At 44.7% G+C, this 26,815-nt stretch overlaps 1 protein-coding gene across 7 annotated transcripts in view; it reads right to left on the bottom strand.

Annotated features, from left to right (window-relative positions):
• Positions 1-26,815, bottom strand: part of BCL9 (BCL9 transcription coactivator) — a 370,958-nt gene that overhangs the window by 10,742 nt on the left and 333,401 nt on the right. For 5 of the 7 annotated variants that reach the window (XM_040339044.1, XM_040339045.1, XM_040339043.1 and 2 more), the window contains 3 exons: positions 17,384-17,483; positions 12,649-14,899; positions 627-722 (listed from right to left, as the gene is read on the bottom strand). In XM_040339044.1, coding sequence (XP_040194978.1) covers positions 627-722; positions 12,649-14,899; positions 17,384-17,483 — 2,447 coding nt within the window. The remainder of the gene's footprint in view (positions 1-626; positions 723-12,648; positions 14,900-17,383; positions 17,484-26,815) is intronic. The other 2 variants (XM_040339049.1, XM_040339047.1) reach the window with 1 other exon arrangement.

Below are 26,815 nucleotides of genomic sequence, written 5' to 3'. Positions count from 1 at the left end.
AGTTACGACGGCGTATCTACCGATACGCCGGCGTAACTCTCTCCGAATCTAGCCCTATACCTTTACAACCTCTTTAATGCAGTTTACCTCACAGAGAAGAGATTTCTATGAGGGTGCCTTTCATAGCACCCGGCCAGTACAGACCTCTGCATCATCTATTTTGCAGTTTGCTGCTTTATCAGCGACTATTAAAAAAAAAAAAAGGTAAATCACCCAAGATGTACCACGCCTGCAAATATCAGAGATGAGTATTAAAAAAAAGCCAAACCCAGGCAGGCAGAACCTGCTTGTTTTGTGCACTTCAGTGACACAGCCCCTGCTATAATAAAATAAAAATAATTGTTCTATAGAACATTAAAAAATAAAAAATAGGCATCAATGAACAGTTGAAGATAATGAATGCGAACACAAGGCTCACAGCAAGGCAGATAGATGTATGAGTGAAGTATTCTAGTGCCGTCGCCAGAGAACAGCCTCCTCTGCAGCAGTCCCTGGCTGGGCACAAATCAAATCCTGGCCGACATTTCATTAATGTACCCCGGAGCTGTGCTGAAGCAAAGCCCCGCCCACAACGCTCTAAAAAAATAATAATAATAATTCTACACACATCGGGAGACTGCTTGTACCGTTTATTAGCTGCCAGTAGAAGGTCGGGCCACCCAAGTCATGCATTTGTTCTGCGGCTGTTAAGGGAACTAGAACACGACGAATACTAGTCCTACCTGTGTAGAAAGAGAAAACCATTAGATTCCCTCCATCCATGCTAAACACTGCGGCTGGAGGAATAGCTGCTGCCAGATATACTGTTATTCAGTTGACTACCCTGAGTGGCCAAACAGCGACTGCATCCGATAGGGTGCAGTCATTGTTCAGGAGACACATTTATCCACTCGGCTCATTCGATTTTTAATTAGACTATTGCTGAGCCGAGTGGAGCCGACACCAGGAATTGACCGTAAAAAAAGAAAAAGCAGTGTTTGGCTAGCATTAGGCATCACTAAGGATGAGCTCTGGCGTGTTCGCATGCTACACGTGCAGAGCCCGCCAGGAAGTGTGCACTGCGCTAATCACAGCCAGGGAGACATTTCCCGACCTCTGCAGCCGAGCATCGGGACAAGGTCTCCCTGGCGGTGATTAGTGCAGCGCCGTGCACACTTCCTGGCGGGCTCTGCACGTGTACTATGCGAACACGCCAGAGCTCATCCTTAGGCATCACTAATGATAAACTAAAACAGCCTTCTTATGTGCAATGATTAGACCGAGGGCTTTACAATTCCTCTGGTTCCCTCTCACCAAGGCCTGTATGGTGAAAAGCTGATCACCAGCTTTAAAAAGTGTTAAAGCGGAAGTCCACACAAAAAGTGAACCTCCGCTTTTAGGAACCCCCTCCCCCCCCCCCTCCGGTGTCACATTTGGCACCTTTGGGGGGGGGGGGGGGGGAACACCTGTAATAGACTACCGCGGGAGTCACGCCCCTTCGCGTCACCCCCCCCCCCCCCGCTGTCTTCTGGGAAACACACAGGTCCCAGGAGACAGCAGGGACCAGTGAGGACGCGCCGCGTCACTCCCGCATGCGCAGTAGGGAACTGGGCAGTGTAGGCGCAGCGCTTCACTTCTTGATTCCCTCACCGAGGATGGCGGCGGGGCAGCCGAGAGACATTGCTGGCACCCTGAACAGGTAAGTGTCCATTTATTAAAAAGTCAGCAGCTGCAGTATTTGTAGCTGCTGGCTTTTTTTTTTTTTTTCGCGGGACCTCTTTAATAAACCCACATCAGTCTGTATATGCAGTAAAACATCCTTGTTATTCTCACTGTGGAACCCAAGGGGTTAATCGTCTGCATTGTGTAAAAAAAAAAGGCTGTTTGATCCAGTCTTCTCTGATCCTCCCCTCCTTCACTGTCTCCAACCCATCTCTTGATAGGACAGAGCCTTGGGGGGGGGGGGGGGGGCACTCTGAACATGCTCAGTTTGGTGTGTATTGCTAGACAGATTTAAAAATGGTCTTGGGAGAGTGCATGTGCTCAGTACAGGGCCAATCAGCACTGTCCAGACAGAGGGTCAGGAGTCCTGCAGCCCAGTGTTCATTTTGTTGACTAAAATAGGACTATAACTAAAACAATTGAAATGACTAAAAAATACAACCAAAACTAAAACGCACTACAGACCAGTGTTCATTTTGAAGTCCTATTTCAATTTTGTTTTAGTCTTGACTAAAATGTTATTTTAGTCCCCTTTTAGAGTCGGTTCACACAGCAGCGGCACGACTTTGGGGACGACTTCAGAGGCGACTTGCAAAACGACTTCTGTATAGAAGTCAATGCAAATCGCCCCGAGCCGCCCCTGAAGTCGTACAGGAACCTTTTTCTAAGTCTGAGCGACTTGCGTCGCTCCTATTAGAACGGTTCCATTGCATTGAATGGGACGCGACACATCAGGCGGCTGAGCCCCAGTCGTGCCGCCCCAGTGTGAACCGGGTCTTAGTGTTTTGACTAAAATAAAATAACATTTTAGTCAAAAGACTAAAACAAAATTGAAATAGGACTTCATACCTCAATACCATAAATAAAAACACATTAAGATTTTTCACTCCAGCCGTATATAACGAGTTTGGAAATTGTAGAGAAATGTTAACTAATGCATTACAATTTAATTACACTCATTCAATTTGACGACTAAAATGAGTTTTAGGCGACTAAAAAGGAGGGCATTATAGTCGACTAAAATGTACTGTACATTTAGTCGCCTAAATACGACTAAAACTAAAAAAAAAAAAAAATTTTGCAGAATACTAAAATGGGACTAAAACTAAAATAACATTTTAGTCCTAAAACCAAGACTAAAACTTAAATGAAATTTTCTGCCAAAATTAACACTGCCAGTGCAGCCTCATAGGACAGTCGAAGGAGGATGAAAAACTTCTCCCACAAGCTTTAACCAGTGCTCAGCTGGACACCGATAGAAGTGACAATAAAAATAAAATAAAATGGAGCAAATTGCACGTCTTTTTTTTTTTCTCCAAAGCAAACACTCTGATACTGCAAGTTTATTAGTACATGCAGGAACACTTCCAAAACAATGCGTCTTGAGCCTTTTACAGAAGGTTGCCCGTCTGCTGTGTAGGCAAAGCAGGAGGACTTTTATTCTCTCTGACCTCTGCAGGCTGCACAGCTCACAAGTCACAGACTTTGCACATCTCCTCTGCAGTGTGTCATCACGCTCCTTAACCACTTAATCACCGGGCCTATTTTGGCACTTCTCTCCATGTAAAAATCTAAATTTTTTTGCTAGAAAATTAATCGGAACCCCCAAAAATTATATATTTTTTTAGCAGACATCCTAGGGAATAAAATGGCAGTCATTGCAATACTTTTTGTCACACCGTATTTGCGCAGCGGTCTTACAAGCGCACTTTTTTTTGGGAAAAAAATCACTTTTTTTAATTAAAAAATAAAACAATTTTTGCCCAATTTTTTTATATATTGTGAAAGATAATGTTACGCCGAGTAAAAAGATACCCAACATGACAAGGTTAAAAATTGCGCCCGCTCGTGGCATGGCGTCAAACTTTTACCCTTAAAAATCTTCGATAGGCGACGTTTAAAAAATTCTACAGGTTGCATTTGAGTGACAGAGTAGGTCTAGGGCTAGAATTATTTATCTCGCTCTAACGATCGCGGCGATACCTCACTTGTGTGGTTTGAACACCGTTTTCATATGCGGGCGCTACTCGCGGATGCGTTCGCTTCTGTAGGCGAGCTCGTCGGGACGGGGCGTTTTAAATAAAAAAAATGTTTGTTTTATTTATTTTTATTTATATTTATAATTTTTTATACTGAAATAAAAAATAAAAAAAATAATTGTTCACTTTTATTCCTATTATAAGGAATGTAAACATCCCTTGTAATAGAAAAAAGCATGACAGGTCCTCTTAAATATGAGATCTGGGGTCAAAAAGACCTCACATCTCATATTTAGGCTTAAATGCAAAAACAAAAAAAAAAACAAAAAAAAAAAAAATTTAAATGTCATTTTTTCAAATGACAAAAAAAAAAAAAAAATGTTGCTTTAAGACGCTGGGCGGGACTAACGTTTTGACGTCACTTCCGCCCAGCAGAGCTACGGGGACGGGTGAAGGAGATTTTTCCTTCAGTCTCGTCCCCAGTCAGCAGCCGAACGGTCCCGATCTCCTCCGCCGCTACCAACGGCTCCGGTAAGCGGCGGAGGACGCGGGAGAGTGTCGGGAGCCCTCTCCCGCCACCGATAACGGCGATCTCGCGGCGAATCCGCCGCGGAGACCGCCGTTATCGTTTACAGGACCGTTGGCACTAAAGATTGATACCTCGGTTGTGGCAGCAGCTGCTGCCGTTACCGAGATAGCCATCTTTAAACACAGGACGTATTTTGGCAATGGGCCGGTTGTCAAGTGGTTAAAGTGGTTGTGTTTTTTTTTTTACCTTAACAGGACACTAAAGTATCCTGTTTTTTTTTTTTTTTTTTAACATATCATACTTGCCTCCACTGTGCATCTCGTTTTGGAACAGAGTAGCCCCGATCCTGGTCTTCCTCGGCGGCTGTCTTGGCTCCTCCCCGCATCAGCTAACCCCCTTCATGGGAGCTCTCTCCCAAGGGGGTTAGCTTGCGGGCGCGTTCCCGTGATAGACACCTACTGTATCACTTGGCTGCGCCCCCTTAATTTGAATGACAGAAGCAGGAGCCAATGGCTGCGCTGCCATCAATCAACCCATGAATGAGCCGAGAAGCCAGCGCGTTCAAAGCATGGGACTTTTGAGGGGTCAGGAAAGTAAACGGGGGGGCCGGAGGGTGGGCTGGGGGTCCGCTTATACTCGGATGTTTTCCCCCCTTAATGCATAGAATGCATTAAGGTGAAAAAACATGTACCTTTAAAACCCCTTTAACTACTTGCCGACCAGCCGCCGCAGTTATACGGCGGCAGGTCGGCTCCCCTGCGCGAGAGCCGTAGCTATATATACGTCGGGCTCTCGAAGCGGCCACTAGGGGCGTGTGCGCACCCCCCGCTCGTCCCCAACGCCCGTGCCTGGCAAAAGCCGTCAGCAGGTGGTGGTGGGGTGGTTGGAATGCAGAGGCGTATCTAGTGAAAATGGCGCCTATGGCAAGCACTGAAACTGCGCCCCTGTCGAAACATTTGAAACCCATCTTTCAGAAAACCTTAAAAAAAAAAAAAACAGCTAACAAAACCAGTGATATTTATCATCCCTTGTGATACCTTGGGTAGTGACATAGCCTCTTTATGGAGAAATCTGGGGTTTATTAGACCCCTGATGCCTCCTCTGCCCTCCAAGGCCAGGTGAATGCAAAACCAATACTGGAAGTGATGAAATCTTCATCACTTTAGTCCTCAGTTTTCACAGAGGAGAGGGAGAAACTGATGTTCCTCCTTCTTTGTGCATTTCCAATCCGACCAGATGGAATGGGAGAGCCTTGGGGGAGAACAGGGGAGGGCTGTGGCTGAACTCAGCAGGGATAGCGCTGCCATTGTCCATTAGCAAAGGTGCTGAAATGGAGATCCTGCCTATGCTAGGGAGGAAGAGACCCTCAGACCCTGGTAAGTGCCTTGCTGCCACTCAACAGCACCCCCTTCATATGGCGCCCATGGAACGTGCCATGGCTGCCATACCCTAGATATGCCACTGTTGGGATGTACGTTTTTCCAAGGGACAAGGATCAGAGGGGCGATAGAACCTCCCTATTACATGCCCAGTTCCTGGCAAAGAAAAGCCGTCCCTACGGAGAATTTCCCATGATAATTCCATCACTTCCCTTGGACAGAAGCACGCTTTTATTACACGCCAATAACACTGAGGAATCTATTCTACCAGCTGGCATATGGATAATATGAAAGATGGCGAGTGCAGATAGTGCAACAGATCTCTCATACAGCTGTTCAAGGCTGGTTAGCCATGAACCGTGCAGGACATGGACACCACGGCAAGGCTTGACTGCCTCCCTCCCCCCACCACAACCTGGGGGTGAGACAGCACTGAAGCAACCTATTACCACTTTGCACAGTGATGGCGACACAAAAAATAATGTAAATTGCATTTAGGCTATGGCGCTAAAAATAACAAAAAACACAGCGTCACTCGTGTGACACGAGCCAAAGAAAAATGAATCCCTTTTAAGAAAAAAACACAATTTCCTTACGCCTTCTTCTCCGAGACGTACTTTATATGCAGAATCTGTGAACAGCTAAAATATGACATGTCCGCCGGACTAAAATGAATGTTCCCCAGACTCGGCTGTAATGCTGCCATGGTAACCGCGGGCCTCGAGCAATGCAAAAAAAATATAAAAAAATCAATGGTAATTATTGAAGGCAAAACAAGGAGATAACTGCAAGAAATGCTAACAGTCAATGAAAATACTAGAATGCCTGGATTTCTGTGCGTCTGAAGAACATTTTAAAACGCAGAGGGAAAAAAAAAAAAATCAGGAGGGGGCTCTAGCTATGAAAATTCCTTCATTATTACATTGAACCCAGCAGGGAAGTACAGGAATGAAATGATTTGTATATAGAAAACAAAAACGCCCTTTATAGGAGATCACAGCGATTATCTGTGACCTTTGAGACCACCCCTCCCCCCCACTAAGAAGTGTGTCAATGCTGCGAAATGTCAGCAAGGAAACCAGAGTGCACCATAATCACTTAAGGACCGCCTCCTGCACATTTACGTCGGCAGAATGGCACGGCTGGGCACATGCACGTACAGGTACGTCCTGTGCTAGCGCCCGGGCGTGCGCCCGCGACCCGGTCCAAGGCTCCGGGACCCGAACGCCGCTGGAGTCCCGCCATCGGTCCCTGGAGCTGAAGAACGGGGAGAGCTGTGTGTAAACACACCTTCCCCGTTCTTCACTGTGGCGGCGTCATCGATCGTGTGATCCCTTTTATAGGGAGACACAATCGATGACGTCACACCCCCCCTACAGTTGTAAACACACACTAGGTGAAACATAACTCCTTCAGCACCCCCTTGTGGTTAACACATAAACTGCAATTGCCATTTTTACAGTAAACAATGCATTTTAAATGCATTTTTTGCTGTGAAAATGACAATGGTCCCAAAAATGTGTCAAAATTGTCCGAAGTGTCCGCCATAATGTCGCAGTCACGAGAAAAAAAAATAGCTGATCGCCGCCATTAGGAGGAAAAAAAAAAATGTTTTTATAAAAATGCAATAAAACGATCCCCTATTTTGTAAAAGCTATACATTTTGCACAAACCAAACGATAAAAGCTTATTTTAGATTTTTTTTTTACCAAAAATAGGTAGAAGAATACGTATCGGCCTAAATCGAGGAAGAATTATATATATATGTATATATATATATATATATATATATATATATATATATATATATATATATATATATATATATATATATATATATATATATATATATATATATATATATATATATATATATATATATATATATATATATATATATTTGGGGGATATTTATTATAGCAAAAAGTTAAAAATATTCATTTTTTTCAAAGTTGTCGCTCTATTTTTGTTTATAGCGCAAAAAATAAAAACCGCAAAGGTGATTAAATACCAAACGAAAGCTCTATTTGTGGGAAAAAAAAAGGACGCCAATTTTGTTTGGGAGCCACGTCGCACGACCGCGCAATTGTCTGTTAAAGCGACGCAGTGGCGAATCGCAAAACCTGGCCGGGTCCTTTAGCTGCCTAGAGGTCCGGATCATAAGTGGTTAACCACTCCAACGCCAAAAGGTTTTAACCTCATGACCAGGCGATTTTTTGGCTATTCAGCACTGTGCTGCCTGGTCGTGAAGCCAAAATGCTGTCACAGCCGGGTGCCCACACTAAGAATGAAGACGCCGGCCAGAGAGGGAGAGGCGAGGCGCTCTGGCCGGCGCGTCGCTGGACCGTGGAGCAGGTGTCTGTTTATTAAGAGCCAGCAGCTACACTTTTTGTAGCTGCTGACTTTTAACAAACATGAAAAAAAATGGAACTCCCCTTTAACCACTTAAGACCCGGACCATTATGCCGGTTAAGGACCTTGCCTCATTTTGCGATTCGGCACTGCATCGCTTTAACTGACAATTGCGCGGTCGTGCGACATGGCTCCCAAACACAATTGGCGTCCTTCCCCCCCCCCCCCCCCCCCCCCACAAATAGATCTTTCTTTCGAAGGCATTTGATCACCTCTGCGGTTTTTATTATTTGCTCTATAATCAAAAAAAGAGCGACAATTTTGGAAAAAAATGCAATAATGTTTTACCTTTTTCTATAATAAATAGATATAATTTGTTTTTCCCCTCAGTTTAGGCCGATACGTATTCTTCTACCCATTTTTGGTAAAAAAAATCAAAAAAAAAAATCGCAATAAGCGTTTATCGATTGGTTTGCGCAAAATTTATAGCGTTTACAAAAAATAGGAGATAGTTTTATGGCATTTTTATTATTTTTTTTTTTTACTACTAATGGCAGCGATCAGCTTTTTATTCCGTGACTGCGACATCATGGCGGACACTTCGGACAATTTTGACACATTTTTGGGACCATTGTCATTTTCACAGCAAAAGGTGCTATAAAAATGCACCGATTACTGTGAAAAATGACAATTGCAGTTTAGTAGTTAACCACTAGGGGGCGCTGTAGGGGTTAAGTGTGACCTCATGTGTGTTTATAACTGTAGGGGGGCAGGGCTGGACGCGTGACGTCAGTGATCGTCTTTCCCTATATCAGGGAACAGACAATCAGTGTCACTGCCACAATGAAGAACAGGGAAGGTGTGTTTACAATCACCTCTCCCCGTTCTTCAGCTCCTGGGACCGATCGCGGGACACCGTCTGCGATCGGGTCCGCAGGCGCGATCGCGGAGCTTCTGACCGGGTCGCGAGTGCGTCTTCGGCAGCGCACTCGTGACCCCACAGCTGGGCTCTTAAAGAGGATGTACAGGTACGTGATTGTGCCCAGCCGTGCCCTTCTGCCGACGTATAAAGGCGTGAAGGGGTGGTTAAGGACCCAACGTACAGCTACAACATCTCGCGCAGGGGGGGGGGGGGGCGCAACTGCGACGGCTGGTCCGGAAGCGGTTAATCTAACTTTCATGCCCAAGCCCATTTCTGACATTTGTTGCTTACAAGTTAAAATCCATATAGTTTCCTAGAAAATATTTAGAACCCCCCAAACTACATATTATATATATTTCTTATTATTTATAGGGATCCTGGAGCAGGGGTGCCCAACCAAAGGCCTGCGGAGTCCTGCTCAGGGGTAGCGGTTTGGCAAGCCCAGACACCCGCCATCCCAGAGCCTCAGTGTTGTGAATGAAGCTGGCGGTAGAGAAAGCAGCTGCAGAGCAAAGCCACATAAGCCGATGCTTCCTGTAAAGCGCCAGCTCCTGTCACAATCGATACCAAATACACTCTTGCCTGGGACAGCAACAGCTGGGGAAAACTGAATAGAAGACTTATTAAAGGCAAGTTTATTACTGACATCACAGAGTATATAGGGGCATATCTGTTTTGCAGTTGTTACTAGGCTGCTTTCAAACAAATCTCCACAGGTGCACTTGGTTTACCTGCCCTGAGCCACAGACTCCTGTTATTACCTGTGGGTTTGGTGTGCTTTCCGAAATTGCACCACACCTGCAAGATAGAATAGAAGTCTATGGCAAAGTGCAGCTAACCAGCAAGAAAGCCACAGGTACATGTGGTGCATTCAGCGTAAAAAACAGCCTTAGGGCCCGGTTACCAAGTCGCTTCAGTGGCCCTCGCTCTTCAAAAGGTTGGGCATCCCTGCGCTAGAGAATGAAATGTCGATCTTTGCACAGTAACCCTTTCATGGTTGGATTGTACGGGGCTTTGTGCAACTTTGCTGCAGCATCCCTGGGGACTCTGCGGCACCCCGATTAAAAAAAAAAAAAAAACCTCCACATATTATATCGAAGAGGTGGCACCAGATAATATCAAAACAATCCTACTAGTTACAGGATACATTACATAGCAAAAAAATAAAAAATTACCTCTTTTCTGAAAGCAGAGGAAAATGTTGCACCATATTTGCGCAAAAGGTTTATCCATGCATATTTTTCACCCAAAAAATACAAACACAATGGAATAATCAATTGTTTGTAAAATATAAAAAGGTTGGATTGTATAGAGTTAAATCGATACCAAACATATCGCTCGGTTCTTGGTCTTAGAGCCAGCAGGGGATAGCTGCAGCATTTCATTGATGCTGCATCCATATAGGCGAGTATCGAGGGGTGTTTTTTTTTACGTCCCTTAGCACACTTTTAATCTACAGATTATGGACCTCCAAGCACCAACATAAAGGGCATGACATGAGCACATCATGCGTCTGAGAAACCATGACCACGCAAGCACACCACAGGTTGATTTTCTGACAGTCATTTAAAAGCAAGTAGTCTTAAAACACACTCAAACAAAATTGCCATTCTTTCTAAACAACCTCCTCGTGTGCGTTTGGGTTTACCCAAAGTCCAAGTACAAAGTACAACCATTTTGGATAGAGTAAGGACCCCTGTTGGCTTATTCCTTGCCATCTGTTCCCCAATGGAGATTTTTCCCTTCGCTTCCTGTCCCATAGTCAAAACAGGAAGTGAGAGGAAAATTCCTGCAAATTAAGGGGATCCCCAGAGCCAATGTCCCCATTGCATGATTTCACCTAGGAAGTGCACAGAATCTAAATGTTGGTGCCGAAAGCGAAAATTCAGAATGTACTTGGCTGAAGATTTGACTTTTTTTTGTTATTATGAAATTTTAATTAAATATACATTTGTCAGCCATTAATCTGCACCTTTACCACAATAAAAGCTCAAGAAAAATGCATCCCTTTAAATCAGGGGTCTCAAACTGGCAGCCCTCCAGCTGTTGCGAAACTACAAGTCCCATGAGGCATTGCAAAGCTGACAGTTACAAGCATGACTCCCACAGGCAGAGGCATGACGGTACTTGCAGTTTCGCAACAGCTGGAGGGCCGCTAGTCTGAGACCCCTTCTTTAAATGCAAAGTAGGTCTCTCGCGCTTTTGTTGCAGTTGCTACAAATCTTTCTTTCTGCATTTTGGTAATTTTAATAAAAAATAACGCCCCCCCCCGTTGAAATGCATCAAAAGCGCAGCAACAATGCATTAATAATGCACCCGTGTTACATTTTTGAAGCAGTTTGAGTCACATGGCCTATGAAAAACAACGCAAAGTAAAACCGTGAGAAAATCGTGGCAAATTTGCTTAAAAAAACAAAAAAAAAAAAACACATTTTTCACCATTATCTGAACTTTTTTCTGCATCAGAAAAATGGCCTAAAATGCAATTTCCGTCCGAGATGATTTGGCCACATCTCTAATTTCACCTCTATTACTTTTCTGGGGACAACCTAACATTTGGTATCTTCTCCCCCCGAAAGGTGCCAAATGCAACACCGGAGGGGGACCTGATAAGCGGAAGTTCCATTTTTGGGTGGAACTCCGCTTTAAGCCTGGGTACAACCTAGTTTTTTTTTCGTGCAACCCCACAGGTTGCACGAAAAAAAAACTGTCGGCTCCGATTGAAGACACTGTACTAACCATGCAAAGATAGTCCAGCAATCTCCCCCGCTGAGCGGTTGTATTCCAACAGGTTGGCAGCTACTTTTCCAGCATGCGCGTCTGACAGAAGGCGGCCCAACGGCCAGCTTCTGTCGGACAGATCTACATACACACAAGCAGAATGTCTGCCGGCATTAGAATAGCCAATTCAATAACACATTTATTCTTTGATATAATTTCTGACCTGTGTAGACAGGCGTTCGTCCCCTTTCACACGGGTGGACTGTTCGGGGTCCGCCTGTCAGGTTTTTTTTTTTTTTTTTTAAAGTGGACCCAATCAGCCAATCCATTGCACTCTATGGAGCAACCGGTGTTCATCGACACCCGCTGACATCCAATCTGATAAGCTAAAAACAGACAGATTTATCCGTATATCGGGTGAATTGGACAACAGTCAACGGACAGGCGGCTTGTTTACATCCGACCACCCATAGAAGAAAGTGGGATGTGTCCGTGTCCACTCTGCATTAGCGGAGCAGACATGGACCAGTCATCCACCTGCTCAGAGTGGATCAGCATAGAGATCCCCAACTGAACAGGCGGATCTGCTGGCGGACTCCCCCAATGTGAAAAGGGGCCTTCAAGGCTTGCGTCGCTTTTATTCAAGAACAGTTTGAGATGCATCTGAGATTAAAGAATGACAGGTGCACTTGACCTGTGATTGATCTCCTCCTGATCTGCATTCAACCCGTTTCAAGCTGCTTTTGTATTCCCACTGAACTATATTAGGAGAGAAGCCGTACTGACATCAACAAAATCCCACTAAAGGAAGAAGAGTGAATGCACTATACAAGCAAAAGGTTCCAATGGGAAACTGCATACATAGGAGCATGGAATACAACCAAACACAGCAACCATATAGATTGTCAAAGGTCATATCAAATATTACTTCTGGGTAGACCTTACCATAAACTAAAGCGCACTCATTAACCCATTAGTTTCCTGTTAAAGAAAAAAAGTCCATTGGGCAACCTACATTTCTTAAAATATGCAAGTAAAAAGGAAGATACAGATGGCAGAACTTACCAGCTTCCATATTCCCCATCATCGCTGGTGATGTGATGCCAAGCGGCGGTTTGTGCTGGTTTGGGGGTATTCCTGGACTTTGCATTGGAGGCTTAGGAGAAGACGTCCAACCTGGGGAAGGTACAGGTAAGGACGGAGACTTCAGGTGGACAGGGGAAGCAGCAGCAGACCCCATGACGGGCGGGGACTTAATGGAAGCAGCAGCTGCTGCCGTTGGTCCTGTCAACATCCCGGCTAACTGAGAAGGTGTTTGAGGGGATTTAAGGTTACCAGAAGGGGAGCCTAGCATCGGAGACTGGACCTGGCGCATTGTTGGGGATTTTAAAGGATTCACACCAGGAGAGTTCACTTGACCGCCAGAAACGGAAACATTATCCAAAGGCTTACGGCCCATGCCGCGTTGACCGGGCGGCGCAACATTGAGGTTGCCCGGGTTATTGTTTGGGTTGAGAGGTAGAGGTGGCATGTGGCTGAGGCGGCTGTTAGTCCTTTGATCAGGCCCCATCTGTTCTCTGGGGTTCCTCAGTACTCCTCCAGGGACCTGGGACATATTGAGATAAGGTCTGGAGCCCATAATATACTCCTGTTGGGAGTGTTCAAGGGGTGAAGAATGCATTTTTTGCTGGTTAGAAAGCATTTCATTACTTCCAGGCCTCATCCTAATCATTTCCTCAGGGCCCATCACATCTCTCAACTTTTGAGACATTAAATGCTGGTTAGAGTTCATGTTGACATTAAGGTTCATGTCAACTTTCATGTTCATATTTCCCGGACCCATGCCAAACTCTACCTCTCGGTTTGGGCCCATGTTAGGAGGCATCCCTTTATGGAATTCCATCCTTGATGGGCTCAGTGCTGCATCTCCAGGCATACGTGGGAACATACCACCCCCAGGCTCCATATTCCTTTGAGGTGGCATAACTCTGTTTATTTCCATGACAGGTCTTATGCCCTCCATAGTCATGCCAGGGGGCATGCCAAGCTGCTTTTCCGATACGTGCTGATGAAAAATCTCATCTTGCAAACTCTGTGGGTTGGGGAAGCGCTCCCCTCGCCCTGGGCCGCTAAATATGCTCTGTCCAGGGGGAAAATTACGTCCATCGTTAATTTTTGGCACCTCATCTGGCCAATTAACACCGGGAAGCCCAGGTCTGGATCCAGGATTTGGTACATTAGGTCCGTCCATATCGGGGTTCATCATTCCAACAAAACCAGGTAATCGCTGCATTTGGCTTCCAGGCACATTTGGATGAGGGGGCATGCCTTTCGGGGGCATTGGATGCGGCATGCCCATTCCATCCGGGTAAGGCTCTGGACCGCCAGGACCCCAGCCTTCCCCAGGGTTCATCTGGTAAGGAGGTGGGGGACCCCTGACCATTCCTCTGGGTCCATGCTGGTGTACCATCATGTCCTGCAAGGATCTCTGTTGCACCACTGCTTGCTCCTGTTTGCGACGCTTCTCCTCATAGAACTCCTGCTGCAGTTTCAGCCATGCCACCTGCTCCGGGGTCATGTGGTCAAGGTGATCTTGGCCAGGCTGAGGATTCATCGGTGGAGGTACCATATCCTCTGGTGAAAAAGGCATGTCCCTATGTCCTTGGGGGACAAATGGCATTCCTCCGTCAGGATGGGGCCCTGGCCCTGGGCCTTTGCCTAAGTTTTGTGATTGAGCCATCATTGCCTGTATTGGCCCTTCAAGCTTTTTCTGAGGATTGTCCAGCATTCCAGAGTTTTGTTGAGGCCCAACATTTTGGGCTGCAAGTTCTTTTAGGGCAAACTCTTTTTCATCAGGGAAAAGCATCCTTTGGATATCTCTAAGGGTTTGTAAAGACCTCTCTCGATGCTCCAGCTGTTCCTGTGATAGTCCGTCAGGATTTTCGCCTAAAGGCGGTTGTTCCCCACTAGGCACCGGCTGTGAGGGATTTTTTGTCTCCGTTTTAGTCTCTACTGGAGGAGCAACGTTCCCTTGAGACACTGGACTGGCAGCTTGGTTGTTGGGGGTCAAGCTTTGCCCGCATCCTTCAGTCTGTAATACATTAGAGTTGGCAGGGCTGCTGGCTGCGACTTTGCTCTCCACAGCGCCTCCTTCTTGTCCAATAGAACAGTGAGGAGCTGCAGGCTTGGAAGGCAGTGCTGGGCCAGGTGGGTTGGATTGCACTTTGGCCGGCTGTGAATGGTTCTGCTCCTGGGGTGTAGGTGCCCGTGGGTTTGCTTTAGGTTCGTTCCGAATACTGGTAGAGATTGGAGTATTCTGCAGAAATACAAAAAATAAAAATAAACATTTGCTTGGATAAAAAACAAAAAAAAAACACTTGCTTTGAATATGCCCATAACATCCAGATTTCATTGGATTTTATATAATGGTGAGAGCTACTGGACTGAATATGTAGCAAGTGGGGAGAAGACTACACTCCTCACTAAAAATTCATCCAACATCCTTCACCTTAAAGATTTACATTTAAGAAAAATCAATTAAAGTGAATGTGTAGGCAAAACCTTCAATAAATAAAAATAGATAAAAATACAACACAACTCATACCTAGGTTACCATGTATTGTCTAAAAAAATAAATAAAACACAAACATAAAAAGCAGAACTTCACCCAAAAAGACGTTCCACTTTAAGTCCTCCTCCCCTGCCACACTTGGCATTTTTTTTTTATGGTTTAGACAGATACCCACTCCTACTGAGATCTAATCGAAAGTTCTCCTCTCCTTCCTCACAGTCTTCTGGGACATGTCACAGGTACCAGAAGACTGCAAAACTATTTACATAGCGCAGCTTGTGCATGCTCAGTGGATAGCTGGCTATGAAGCCAAAAGCAGCATAGCCAGCTGCCCGCAGTTAGGATGCCAGGGCTGGGAACCCAAAAGCTAGTAAAGAACTATCCCAGGTTAGGATGGCGCTGGATTCCTGAACAGGTAGGTGTCCTTTAATTAAAGGCAGCAGCTACAGGATTTTTTTTAATTGGAAAGTCTCTTCTGGGTGAAGTTCTGTTTTTTTTTTTTTTACAGAGTGAACCTTTTTAATTCTAAGTGATCCAGCTAGAAATAAAGATGGCTGAAATGTTCTATTGCATGCTGAAAATACAGTGCTTCTGCCACAATGAAACAGCAGGAGACGGGGAAGAAAAGGCAGACAGCTGGTGGTATAGGATGGGATTCAGTACTGAGAATGTAAGCAATAGGGGGTAGGAGAAGGGGATGTTCAGAAATCAAGCATAACTGACACAGCTTAGAACATTATTTAGCTTTGTTAGCTCGATACAGGAAGTTAGAAGCCCAAAGAATTTCTGGCAGGATCATCAGATAGTTTCCAGCACTTGAAGTATTTTTTATTTATTTTTTCACAGGTTGCCAGAGCTGTATTTCTTACCCGCTCCCACTTCCAGGTCAGATCGCCACTCAAAGTTTAGCCGCCCTCTTTCCCCCTGCAGTCTTTTGGGACACCCGACAGATCCCAGAAGCCTACGTGACCATTCACAATGCGCAGCACGACTTGCGGATGCGCAGTAGGCAGCAGGCTGTGAAGCCACAAGGTTTCACTTCCTGTTTTCCTTACTAGAAAAGCCAATTGAAGATTGGGCTTGGATAAGGACATTGCAAGACCCCTGGACAGGTAAGTGTCCTTATATTAAAAGTCAGCCGCTACAGTATTTGTAGTGATTGACTTAATTTTTCTGAAAGGTGTCTGGAGCTCCTCTTTAATCTCTTGACTCGGCTTAATGTTGGCTACTGATTCTCATAAACAACAAAAAGTTGTGTCAGGATTATATGGAAGAAACTTAAAAGAAAAGTTTATCAGCTATATTCTACTTCCTTCAGCAGTAAGGAGACTGTCTTGGTTCTGCAGAGTTTAGGAGGATAAGACCGCATGTGTAAGGCTTCATGTAGACATAGCCCAATAGGACCACCGGCCATGGGAAAACGCAAAAAGCGGCAAAATCAAAGATTTTACTGCGTTTTGTGGCCGGAGGCAATTTTTTTTTAAAGTCAGCAGCTACAAACACTGTTGATAGGGACACTTGCCTGTCCAGGGGGCCAGCGATGTCAGGCCCCAGAGGCCAATCAGTCCATCAGATCAGGTGCCGGCATGGCCATTCCAACTAAGGGAAACCGGCAGTGGAGACTTGCGGCTTCACTGACAGTTTCCTACTGCGCATGGGTGAGTCGCGCAGCGCTTTGTGAATGGCCGGCTTGGTCTTCTTCGACACACACGAGTCCCACAACGGGGGGGGCTCACCGCAGAAAGAAGAGGACGTGACTCATGGGCTGCAGCCCGGCTAAATCAGAAGTACACTCGGTACTTCCAAAAAGGTAAGAGAAAAAAGGAAAAAATAATATCCAAAAACGAGATGTTGAGGTGGTCTTTAGTTTAAGACCACCTATCAAAAATGGGTGGAACTCCGCTATGGACAGATAGGCTTTTATGGAGTTGAGTTTACAAAAATTGGCAAAAAAAAAAAAGCCAAAAGCACCTAAACACAAGTTTAGAAGCTGTGGTGTACATGAAGCCTTGGGCTGCATTCACACATGAGAATTTTAAAATCATGGGCAGAGTCGCTGCGATTTTGCTCGCGATTTCAAAACGCCCAGGTGTGAATGACAAATCGGAACTAAGTACATTTTCAGATTAATAGAAGTATATAGTGTTGGTACTGAACGCAAACATCTGTACGAGAAGTAACATTAAGGAGAAAGTGCAGTTAATATATAGGGAGGTAAGGAATCCCCACCGTAGGAGTTGAAGTGCGCTCTGCTTTGCTGTTTGAGGTGCTCTGTATGTGGAAGAGGACAATCGATTCTGCCTGTCCCTTCATGACCGCTTCTGCAGCTCTGCGGAGGAAAACAAAAAGAATCAGAGATCAGGCTGAGCAATGTTCATCACCAAAGACTATACACTGTACTAGAGCCGGCCATAGAGGATTAGAATCTAGGCCGGTTCATTGAGACTCGAACTATGAATGGGCAGGTCCCATTGATCGACTTGTGTACACCCATCATGTTGGATTTTTCATGCCATTATTGCTAGTGGCTATACCTGAAGTTTCTCCATCAAGCCCACCCCGATAGAACACAAGAGCTCCGAGAGAGAGAGATTCTGACTGTGTTGATGGGGGAGTCAAGCGATTTTCTTTCCTGGAATTCATGAAAGAAAGAAAGAAAGAAAGAAAGAAAGAAAGAAAGAAAGAAAGAAAGAAAGAAAGAAAGAAAGAAAGAAAGAAAGAAAGAAAGAAAGAAAGGAGAAAAAGAAAGAAAGAAAGAAAGAAAGAAAGAAAGAAAGAAAGAAGAAAAAGAAAGAAAGAAAGAAAGAAAGAAAGAAAGAAAGAAAGAAAGAAAGAAAGAAAGAAAGAAAGAAAGAAAGGAGAAAAAGAAAGAAAGAAAGAAAGAAAGAAAGAAAGAAGAAAAAGAAAGAAAGAAAGAAAGAAAGAAAGAAAGAAAGAAAGAAAGAAAGAAAGAAAGAAAGAAAAGAGAAAAAGAAAGAAAAAGAAAAAAAGAAAAAGAAAAAAAGAAAAAGAAAGAAAAAGAAAAAGAAAAAAAGAAAAAGAAAGAAAAAGAAAAAGAAAAAGAAAGAAAGGAAAAGAAAGAAAAAGAAAGAAAGGAAAAGAAAGAAAGAAACCGCACCATCTATGATCAATTCTGCAAATCGCTTTTGAGGCAGCGGTTCGCATGAATGGGGTGCGACTTGGATGTGGTGCGGAATTCGCACCGCATCAGTGTGAACCAGGACTAAAGGTTGTGATCTGGAGTTCGCTGAAAGTAATGCACTCCCTGGATGAGAAGTCATTTTAAGACCCCCTTCACACTGGGGCACCCCGTGCGTTAGCGGTAAAGCGATGTTAGTTTTAGTGGCAATTTCAACTCGAAAGGAGGGATTAAAAAAAACTCCTGTGTTGCAGCGCTGCCGAAGAGCTTTTCAGGCCCTTCAGGGGCACTGCCCATTCATTGCAATGGGCAGGGGCATGTTGGGAGTGCTGTATACAGCGAGCCGCTGTACAGCTACAACAATTATCCCAGAAGAGCCAACCTGTCGCCGTATAACAACGGCGGCTTGTCGGCAAGTAGTAAAGAAACATTTACCTTCAGTAATTTTTTCATCTTTCCATCTAATAAATCTTCTGCCTTTGTTTTAACTTTGGATATTAAAACTTTTTTTCTGCCAGTAAATACCTTATACAGCCCACTTCCCGTTTCCAGTCTTGTCATTAGCCTAGGCTTATGACGTCATGCACACTCTCGTGAGAGTTTGCCAGAAGGGGGGGGGGAGTGGGATGAGTCATAAGAGCCGCAGGGCTGCAGAGCTGGAGGTGTGCCTCTGTTTGTGTAAATCCAGGAAGAGAACACACAGTAGCTTCAGCTGCCCACAGTTAAAATGGATGCTGCCAGGACTCAGTGGAGGGAGATTTCTGAAGCATATTTGGCAAGTACAGAATCACAGTATATATATATAAAATATGCAAAGTGGTTGGAGGGAAGCTTCAGAATGGCAAAAGATATTTTTATTACAAATTATGGGAGAAGACTGCAGTTCGTCTCCAGTCTGGGCTTCTCCTCTGGGTCACATTTTCAGCAGAGTGTGGTCTGAAGTCCGCTCTCTGCTGACATCACTGCAATGAGTCCAGGCACCGCGTCATCACAACAAAGTCTGGATCCGCCAGGTGCCCAGGCTGCCTAGACGGACGCTCGTCTCAGCCTCTCAACGAGCCGCTGAGAGACTACCACAGCTCCCCACCCTTCCAAAGATCAGCACTCCAGTGAGCATGGAGGAGCAGAGAGGAGAGCTGCTGACTGACAGGCAGCAGCTCTCTGCTCTGGGAGCTGAGAGAACCGAGACATCGGTGGTGTTCGTGGCTCGGTTCTCGGTGCAGAGGAGGCGGGGGACAGATGCTGCATCCACCCAAGTATAATGGGTTAAAAAAAAAAAAAAAAGAGAGAATTAAAGCAGGTATACAGCCAAACGAATTGGCTTTGATCTGCTGACAGACTTGTGATGTGGCCAATCACAGCACAGCTCAGCAGGAGGTGCGCACAGTCATATGTCGCTTAGCCTGGAGCTGCCGTCCGCCCCCAGTAAACGTACTATGGACGGGCAGGCAAGTGGTTAAGACGTGGATTTATAAAGCTGTGAATGGGACATTGGCTGCAGGTGAATCTTCTTCATGCGCGTTAGACGACTGTGATACATCACCAGTGACTACCTATTCTCTGATTAAGACCTCTTTCACATTGAGGCGTGGAGCCGCGGTGACGGTATAGCCGCGCTATTTGTAGCGCCGCTATACCGTCGTATTTACCGCGATATTCGGGCGCTAGCGGTGAGGTTTTAACCCCCGCTAGCGGCCGAAAAAGGGTTAATACCGCCCGCGTTGCGGGCCGTATTACCGCAGTTTCCCATTGATTTCAATGGGAAGGCGCGGTATAGGAGCGGTGAACACACCGCTCCTATACCGCAGTAAAGATGCGGCTAGCAGGACTTTTGGAGCGCTCCTGCTAGCGCACCGCTTCAATGTGAAAGCCTTCGGGCTTTCACATTGAACACTACAGGCATGATTTTTCATGCGGTATAGCAGCGCTATTTTTAGCGCTGTACCGCATGAAAAACGCCTCAATGTGAAAGGGGCCTTATAACTATGCCACCAAGGCTGACCATAAACATGGATGAAGGGTGACCACCCTAGCCCTCAACTCCTTCAGTGCTGCTATAACCTCCAGCAATATACTCTGTCTTGGCAAGCTAGTGCATGGAAGGCATTATGCTCCTTGTTCTCCAAAGAGAAAGAAGCAATAATTAAAACGTCTGATGACTAGAAGTACTTAATGCGCCTGCGCTTTGCCTTACATGGTGTGGTTCTTGTAGGTTCTGAGATGTGTCAGAATTAGGACATGTTTGGACACCATTACTGTACAACAAAGTCCAGATGTTATAGATAGGGGAGGTGCAGAAATACCTGGCATACGTGCCATGTTACATCTGTGTGCCCCTCTACCACAGAAATATTCTCTTCTTCAATGAAGGAAACCCAAACGATACTGCAAGAAGTAAACAACCTCAACTTCTAACCAGGCACAGGTGTGTATTACCAAACGGCTCAAATTTTCATTCAGCAACCTCTATAGAGACATTTCACACAACAAGCTAGTAAATCATTAGTGTTATGGGAGACAGTATATACACCTTCTGGAATTTACTACCATTACTGCAACAACTGTGAGAAAGGTTATAAAGAATGACAACAGCTACACGCTAGAAAAGAATAACTCTAGCCTGTTTAAATGTAGGACACAAAGCCTTATATATTAACCACTTCCCATCCGGGCCAAGTCGGACATTTCTCTTCCTATGTAAAAATCTATTTTGCTAGAAAATTTACTAAGAACCCCCAAACACATATACAGTATATTACAGTGGGTACGGAAAGTATTCAGACCGCCTTAAATTTTTTCCTCTTTGTTATTTTGGAGCTATTTGCTAAAATCATTTAAGTTCATTTTTATTACTCATGAATGTACACACAGCACCCATATTGACAGAAAAACAAACACAGAATTGATGACATTTTTACAGATTAACCACTTGGGATCGGCACTATGGACGAAAGACGTCCACAGCGCGGCTCTCAAGTGCCGAGTGGACGTCTTTGGACACCCTCTTGTTGACATTCCCCGTGCGTGCCACTGGGGGCGCGCAGCAGGGAAACAGAGTGCCCGGCGCATCGCTGGGAAGCCGATGCGCGTGCCTGGCGGCCGCGATGTCCGCCAGGTACCCGCGATCGGCGGTGACAGCAGGGACGTGGACCTCTGTGTGTAAACACAGAGCTCCACGTCCTGTCCGGGAGAGAGGAGACCGATGCTGTGTCTCTTGTACATAGGGACACGGCATCTGTCGCCTCCCCCAGTCGGCCAAGTACAGGAATATACTGGACGAAAACCTTCTCCAGAGTGCTCAGGACCTCAGACTGGGCCGAAGGTTTACCTTCCAACAAGACAATGACCATAAGCACACAGCTAAAATAACGAAGGAGGGGCTTCACAACAACTCCGTGACTGTTCTTGAATGGCCCAGCCAGAGCCCTGACTTAAACCCAATTGAGCATCTCTGGAGAGACCTAAAAATGTCCGTCCACCAACATTTACCATCCAACCTGACAGAACTGGAGAGGATCTGCAAGGAGGAATGGCAGAGGATCCCCAAATCCAGGTGTGAAAAACTTGTTGCATCTTTCCCAAAGACTCATGGCTGTATTAGGGTGCCTGTAAAGGGTCTGAATACTTAGGACCATGTGAGAATTCAGTTTTTCTTTTTTATTAAATTCTGTGTTTTTCTGTCAATATGGGGTGCTGTGTGTACATTAATGGGGACAAAAATGATTTTAGCAAATAGCTGCAATATAACAAAGAGTGAAGAATTGAAGGCGGTCTAAATATCTTTCCGTACCGTGTATGTGTATATATAGATATATATATATTTAATATACACACACACATTGTTAGATCGACCCTTTTTACTAACATACACACACAATATTATATATATATATATATATATATATATATATATATATATATATATATATATATATATATATATATATATATATATATATATATATATATATACATACATACATATACATACACATATACATATATATACATATATATATATATATATATATATATATATATATATATATATATATATATATATATATATATACATATACATATATACATATACATATATATATATATACATATACATACATATACATATATATACATATACATATATATACATATACATATACATATACATACATATATACACACACACTTTTTCTTTTAGCAGAGGCCCTATTGAATAAAATGGTGGGTGTTGGAATTGTTTATGTCACACGGTACATAAACAAAGGAAATAAAGTGGAAGTTCAGCCCACCACTAAAATCTCTACATCTACAGACATCCACAATCTAACACTAACCTATCTAGCCCTGTAAAGAAGAAATCTGTATACATTACATACCTTTAAAAGCCATTCCGGTCTCCAGTGGTAGAAGCTCTGCAGAGGACCTAGCCGACCAAGGCTGTCAAATGAATGGGAAGTGACCTCACCCATAGAGTTACTATGGGGATTACGTCGTCGGCTGCCTCCTCTGCACCCGCCTCTGACAGCTTAGCGCGGGACCGGATCAGACGACACACCGGAGTGGCTTCAGAAAAAGGTATGTATACAGATTTCTTCTTTACAGGATTAGATAGGTTAGTCTTGGATCGTGGATGTCTATAGATGTAGCTATTTTAAGGTTCAGCTGGACTAATTTTATTGCACGCAAATATAATAAAAAAAATTGTAAACTATAAAAGACGATGTTACGCCGAGTAAATAGATATCCAATATGCCGCACTTTAAAATTGTGTCCACCTGTGGAATGGCAGCAAACTATGGTACTTAAAATTCTCCATAGGCGACGCTTTAAAAACACGTTTACAGGTTACCAGTTTAGAGTTGCACAGAGGTCTGGTGCTAGAATAAATGTCTTTACTCTGACATTTGCAACAATACCTCACGTGTGGTGTTATCGCCGTTTACATATGTGAAAAGTAACGTATGCGTTTGCACTTGTGTGCAAGCATGGGAGCATTGTAAAAAAATTTTTTATACAAAAAACTATTTTTACACAGTCTATTGCCATCAGAAGGGATGTTATCCCTTCTAACGGCATGGGCCGCTTCCTGTTTCTGGGTTTAAAGAGAGGGAGGAACAACGTCAGTTCCTTGTTCAGCCATCGACGCCGGTCGCATCTCTCCCGAGCTCCGTGATCGGATGGCGGCGAGAGGGGGGTGGGACCGCCTTTCACAGAAGTGATAGAGTGGCTGTTCAGTCAATCACTTTTGCATTACAGGGAATTACCGGCTGAAAATGTTTCAGACAGACGTCCTACAGTGGCCAAGTGATTAAAAAATGGCGATTTTAGAAGGGCAAAAAAAAAAGGTTATTTCTAAAACGCATTACCTACATTAAAAGGTATAAAAAAAAAAAAAAAAAAAAACACACTTTCACAGATTGCTTCCCCCACCCTAAATACATATCCTATAGTCCTGTATTGATCCAGCACTGCACCTGTCTGCAGCAGCACTTTTCTCTCTCTCTCTCTCTCTCTCTCTCTCACAGGTCCCACAGAGCAGATTGATGGCAGCAGCCATTGGTACCTGTTGCTGTCAATCATATCCAGCGAGGAGGAAACAATGGGATGGGGCAAAGCCACGCTGTGTGTGTGTCTGTACACACACAGCCCTGGCTTGGGAGCGAGCCTGCATGTCTGCCCCCCCCCCCCCCAATAGCAAGCGACTAGCTATGGGGGCAGACACAAAAGCCGGCATGAGACCCCAGAAGAGGTGGTTAGGGGCCACTCTGTGCAAAACCAGTCCTCAGAGCAGGCAAGTATAAACTTATTTTTAAAGGAAATCACCACCTGCCTAATCACATCACAGGTTGCCTTTCTTACATGCGTTGGCCTGCTAGCACTAGTCATGACTGTCAAAGTGCTTACTTCCAGCAGGTTATGCTTTTAAAAGTATCTGTGTTGTCTGTCAACAGCTGACAACAGAATATTTAAACCTTTCCACTGCCAACTGTAATAACAAATTGTCCTCTTCTGCAGCACAACGTATGACAGGTGCACCAGGGAGATTAAAAAAAATTAAAATAAAAAAGCACACAATACACTGCGTTCGGTTTCGTAATGTAAGCTCAGCAGTACTGTACAGTATACAAGGTGGAGAAATAAGTATTAAAAAAAAAAAAAACCTGACTGCAAAAGACTGGCTGCACTCCACTGATCCCAGCATTCAAATAAAATGTTATTGTTCCGCAGAACGTGGACGAAGAAGCCCGGCCTGTCCATCCTCAGAATAGAAGATTTAAGAGGGAAAACTTTGTGCATGTTCTCTGGAATAGTAAATCTTTATTGAAAAAACGCAGTGTTCCAGCATGACACTGCTCTTGTGCACAAAACCAGCTCCATAAAAAAAAACATTAAAGCGGAGGTCTACCCTAAAATAAAATATATATATATATTTTTTTTACACACCAACATTCTCCTTAAAATCTGTTGCTAGGCAGCCGTCCTAATCTGCCAATTCCTATTTCGCCAAGCTCCTCGTTCTTTCTCCCTCGGCTGTGCTCCTGGGAAATGGAACCCGCTGTCTTCTGGGACCTGCGTTTGTCACAAAGCGCCGCGCTACTCGCGCATGCGCAGTAGGAAATGGGCAGTGAAGCTGCGAGGGTCCACTGCCTGTTTCCCTTGGTTAGAATGGCGGCACCGGCACCTGATCTCGGAGGGGCCGACATTGCAGGCTCCCATGACAGTCAAGTATCCTTATTAAAAGACAGCAGCTACTGTGTCTGTAGCCGCTGACTTTTAAAGAGGAAAATTTGCGGGTGGAACAACGCTTTTAGGCTGCATTCACACCTGAGCGTTTTGTCGCCTGAAGCGCGACGCTCCAAAACGCTAGAGGGGAAAAAATAATTCTTAATGGAGATGGTTCACATCTCCACTCCAAAACGCCTGACGCCGAACGCCTGAAGCTAAACAAATTCCGGACCCTTTTTTGTCGCGCGAATCGGGCGTTTGTATTTTCCATAGAAAGTAATGGAAACGCTCAATTCAAGCGACTAGCGCGACAACAAGCGTTTGCTACGGGAGTTTTGTCGCTTTAATCATAGCAACAAGTGATGAAAAGATGATAATTTATCCTATTAGCTAAAATAAAAAATGTTGAAGTACAAAAACGTCGGACGACGCTGTATGCAAACGCGCAAATACGCATGAATACGACAAAACGCCGGAAAAAAAACACCCGAAAAAACGACCAAACAAGCTACGCTCAGGTGTGAATGCAGCCTAAGTGAGCCAGCAGGCTGCACTCAACCCAACCGAACACCTTTGGGATGAGTTGAAAAACCAATGCCTGCCAAGTCTACTCCTCCAACATCAGTACCTGACAATATTTTCTTCACTTTAATGCCTGAATAGAAACAAATTCCAACAAACTCCAAAATGTTATGGAAAGCCTTCTCGGGAGAGTGCAGGCTATTATGACTGCAAGAGGGCATGGCCATATTAAATACCCATGGTTTTGGAATGAGAAGTGTCACAAATGGTTAAAAAATGGTTTGAGAACAAATTTGAGGGGTTGACTTGGCCTCCAAATTCTCCAGCTCTCGATCGAACGGATCATCTGTTGGATATGCTGGAAAAGCACCATGGAAGTCCCACCTTGTAACTTCCAGCACATCAGTCTACTGACTGCCAGGTGCTAGACACCACAGCATACCTTCAGAAATTTAGTGGAATCCATGGGCCAGATCCACAAAGCAGTTACGCTGGCTTATCTATTGATACGTCGCGTAACTTCTAGTTTGCTCCGGCGTATCTTTGTTTTGTATCCACAAAACAAGATACGCCTGAAGCTGGGCTAGATCCGACTGGCGTACGTCTTAGTACGCCGTCAAATCTAAGGTGCATATTTACGCTGGCCACTAGGTGGCATTTCCGTCGATTTCGGCGTCGGCGTATGCTAATTAGCTAGATACGGCGATCCACGAACGAACGTACGTCCGGCGCATTTTTTTACATCGTTTCCGTACGGCTTTTTTCGGTATATAGTTACCCCTGCTATATGAGGCGATAGTATCCTATGTTAAGTATGGATGTCGTTCCCGCGTCGAATTTTGAAAATGTTACGTCGTTTGCGCAAGTCGTTCGCGAATAGGGCTTTGCGTAGAATGACGTTCGTGTCGTAAGCATTGGCTTGTTGCGGGTTAATTTCGAGCATGCGCACTGGGATACCCCCACGGACGTCGGGTCAAGACGTATTAACATAAAACACGCCCCCATCACATCCATTTGAATTGCGCGCCCTTACGCCGCCAAAGTTACACTACGCCGCCGTAACTTACGCCGCAAATTCTTTCAGGATCAGAAGAATGCGCTGTAAGTTACAGCGGCGTAGTGTATCAGAGATACGCTACGCCGGACGCAACAATGCACCACACTACGTGGATCTGGCCCCATGTGTTTATGGTTCAGAGCAGTTTGGCAGCAACAGAGAGACCTACTCAATATTATGTGGGTGGTCATAAAAGTTATGGCTGATTGGTATA

This window comes from Rana temporaria, chromosome 2, assembly GCF_905171775.1.
Source record: "Rana temporaria chromosome 2, aRanTem1.1, whole genome shotgun sequence".
Classification (NCBI taxonomy): domain Eukaryota; kingdom Metazoa; phylum Chordata; class Amphibia; order Anura; family Ranidae; genus Rana; species Rana temporaria.
This window is presented reverse-complemented; position numbering and strand designations above follow the sequence as displayed.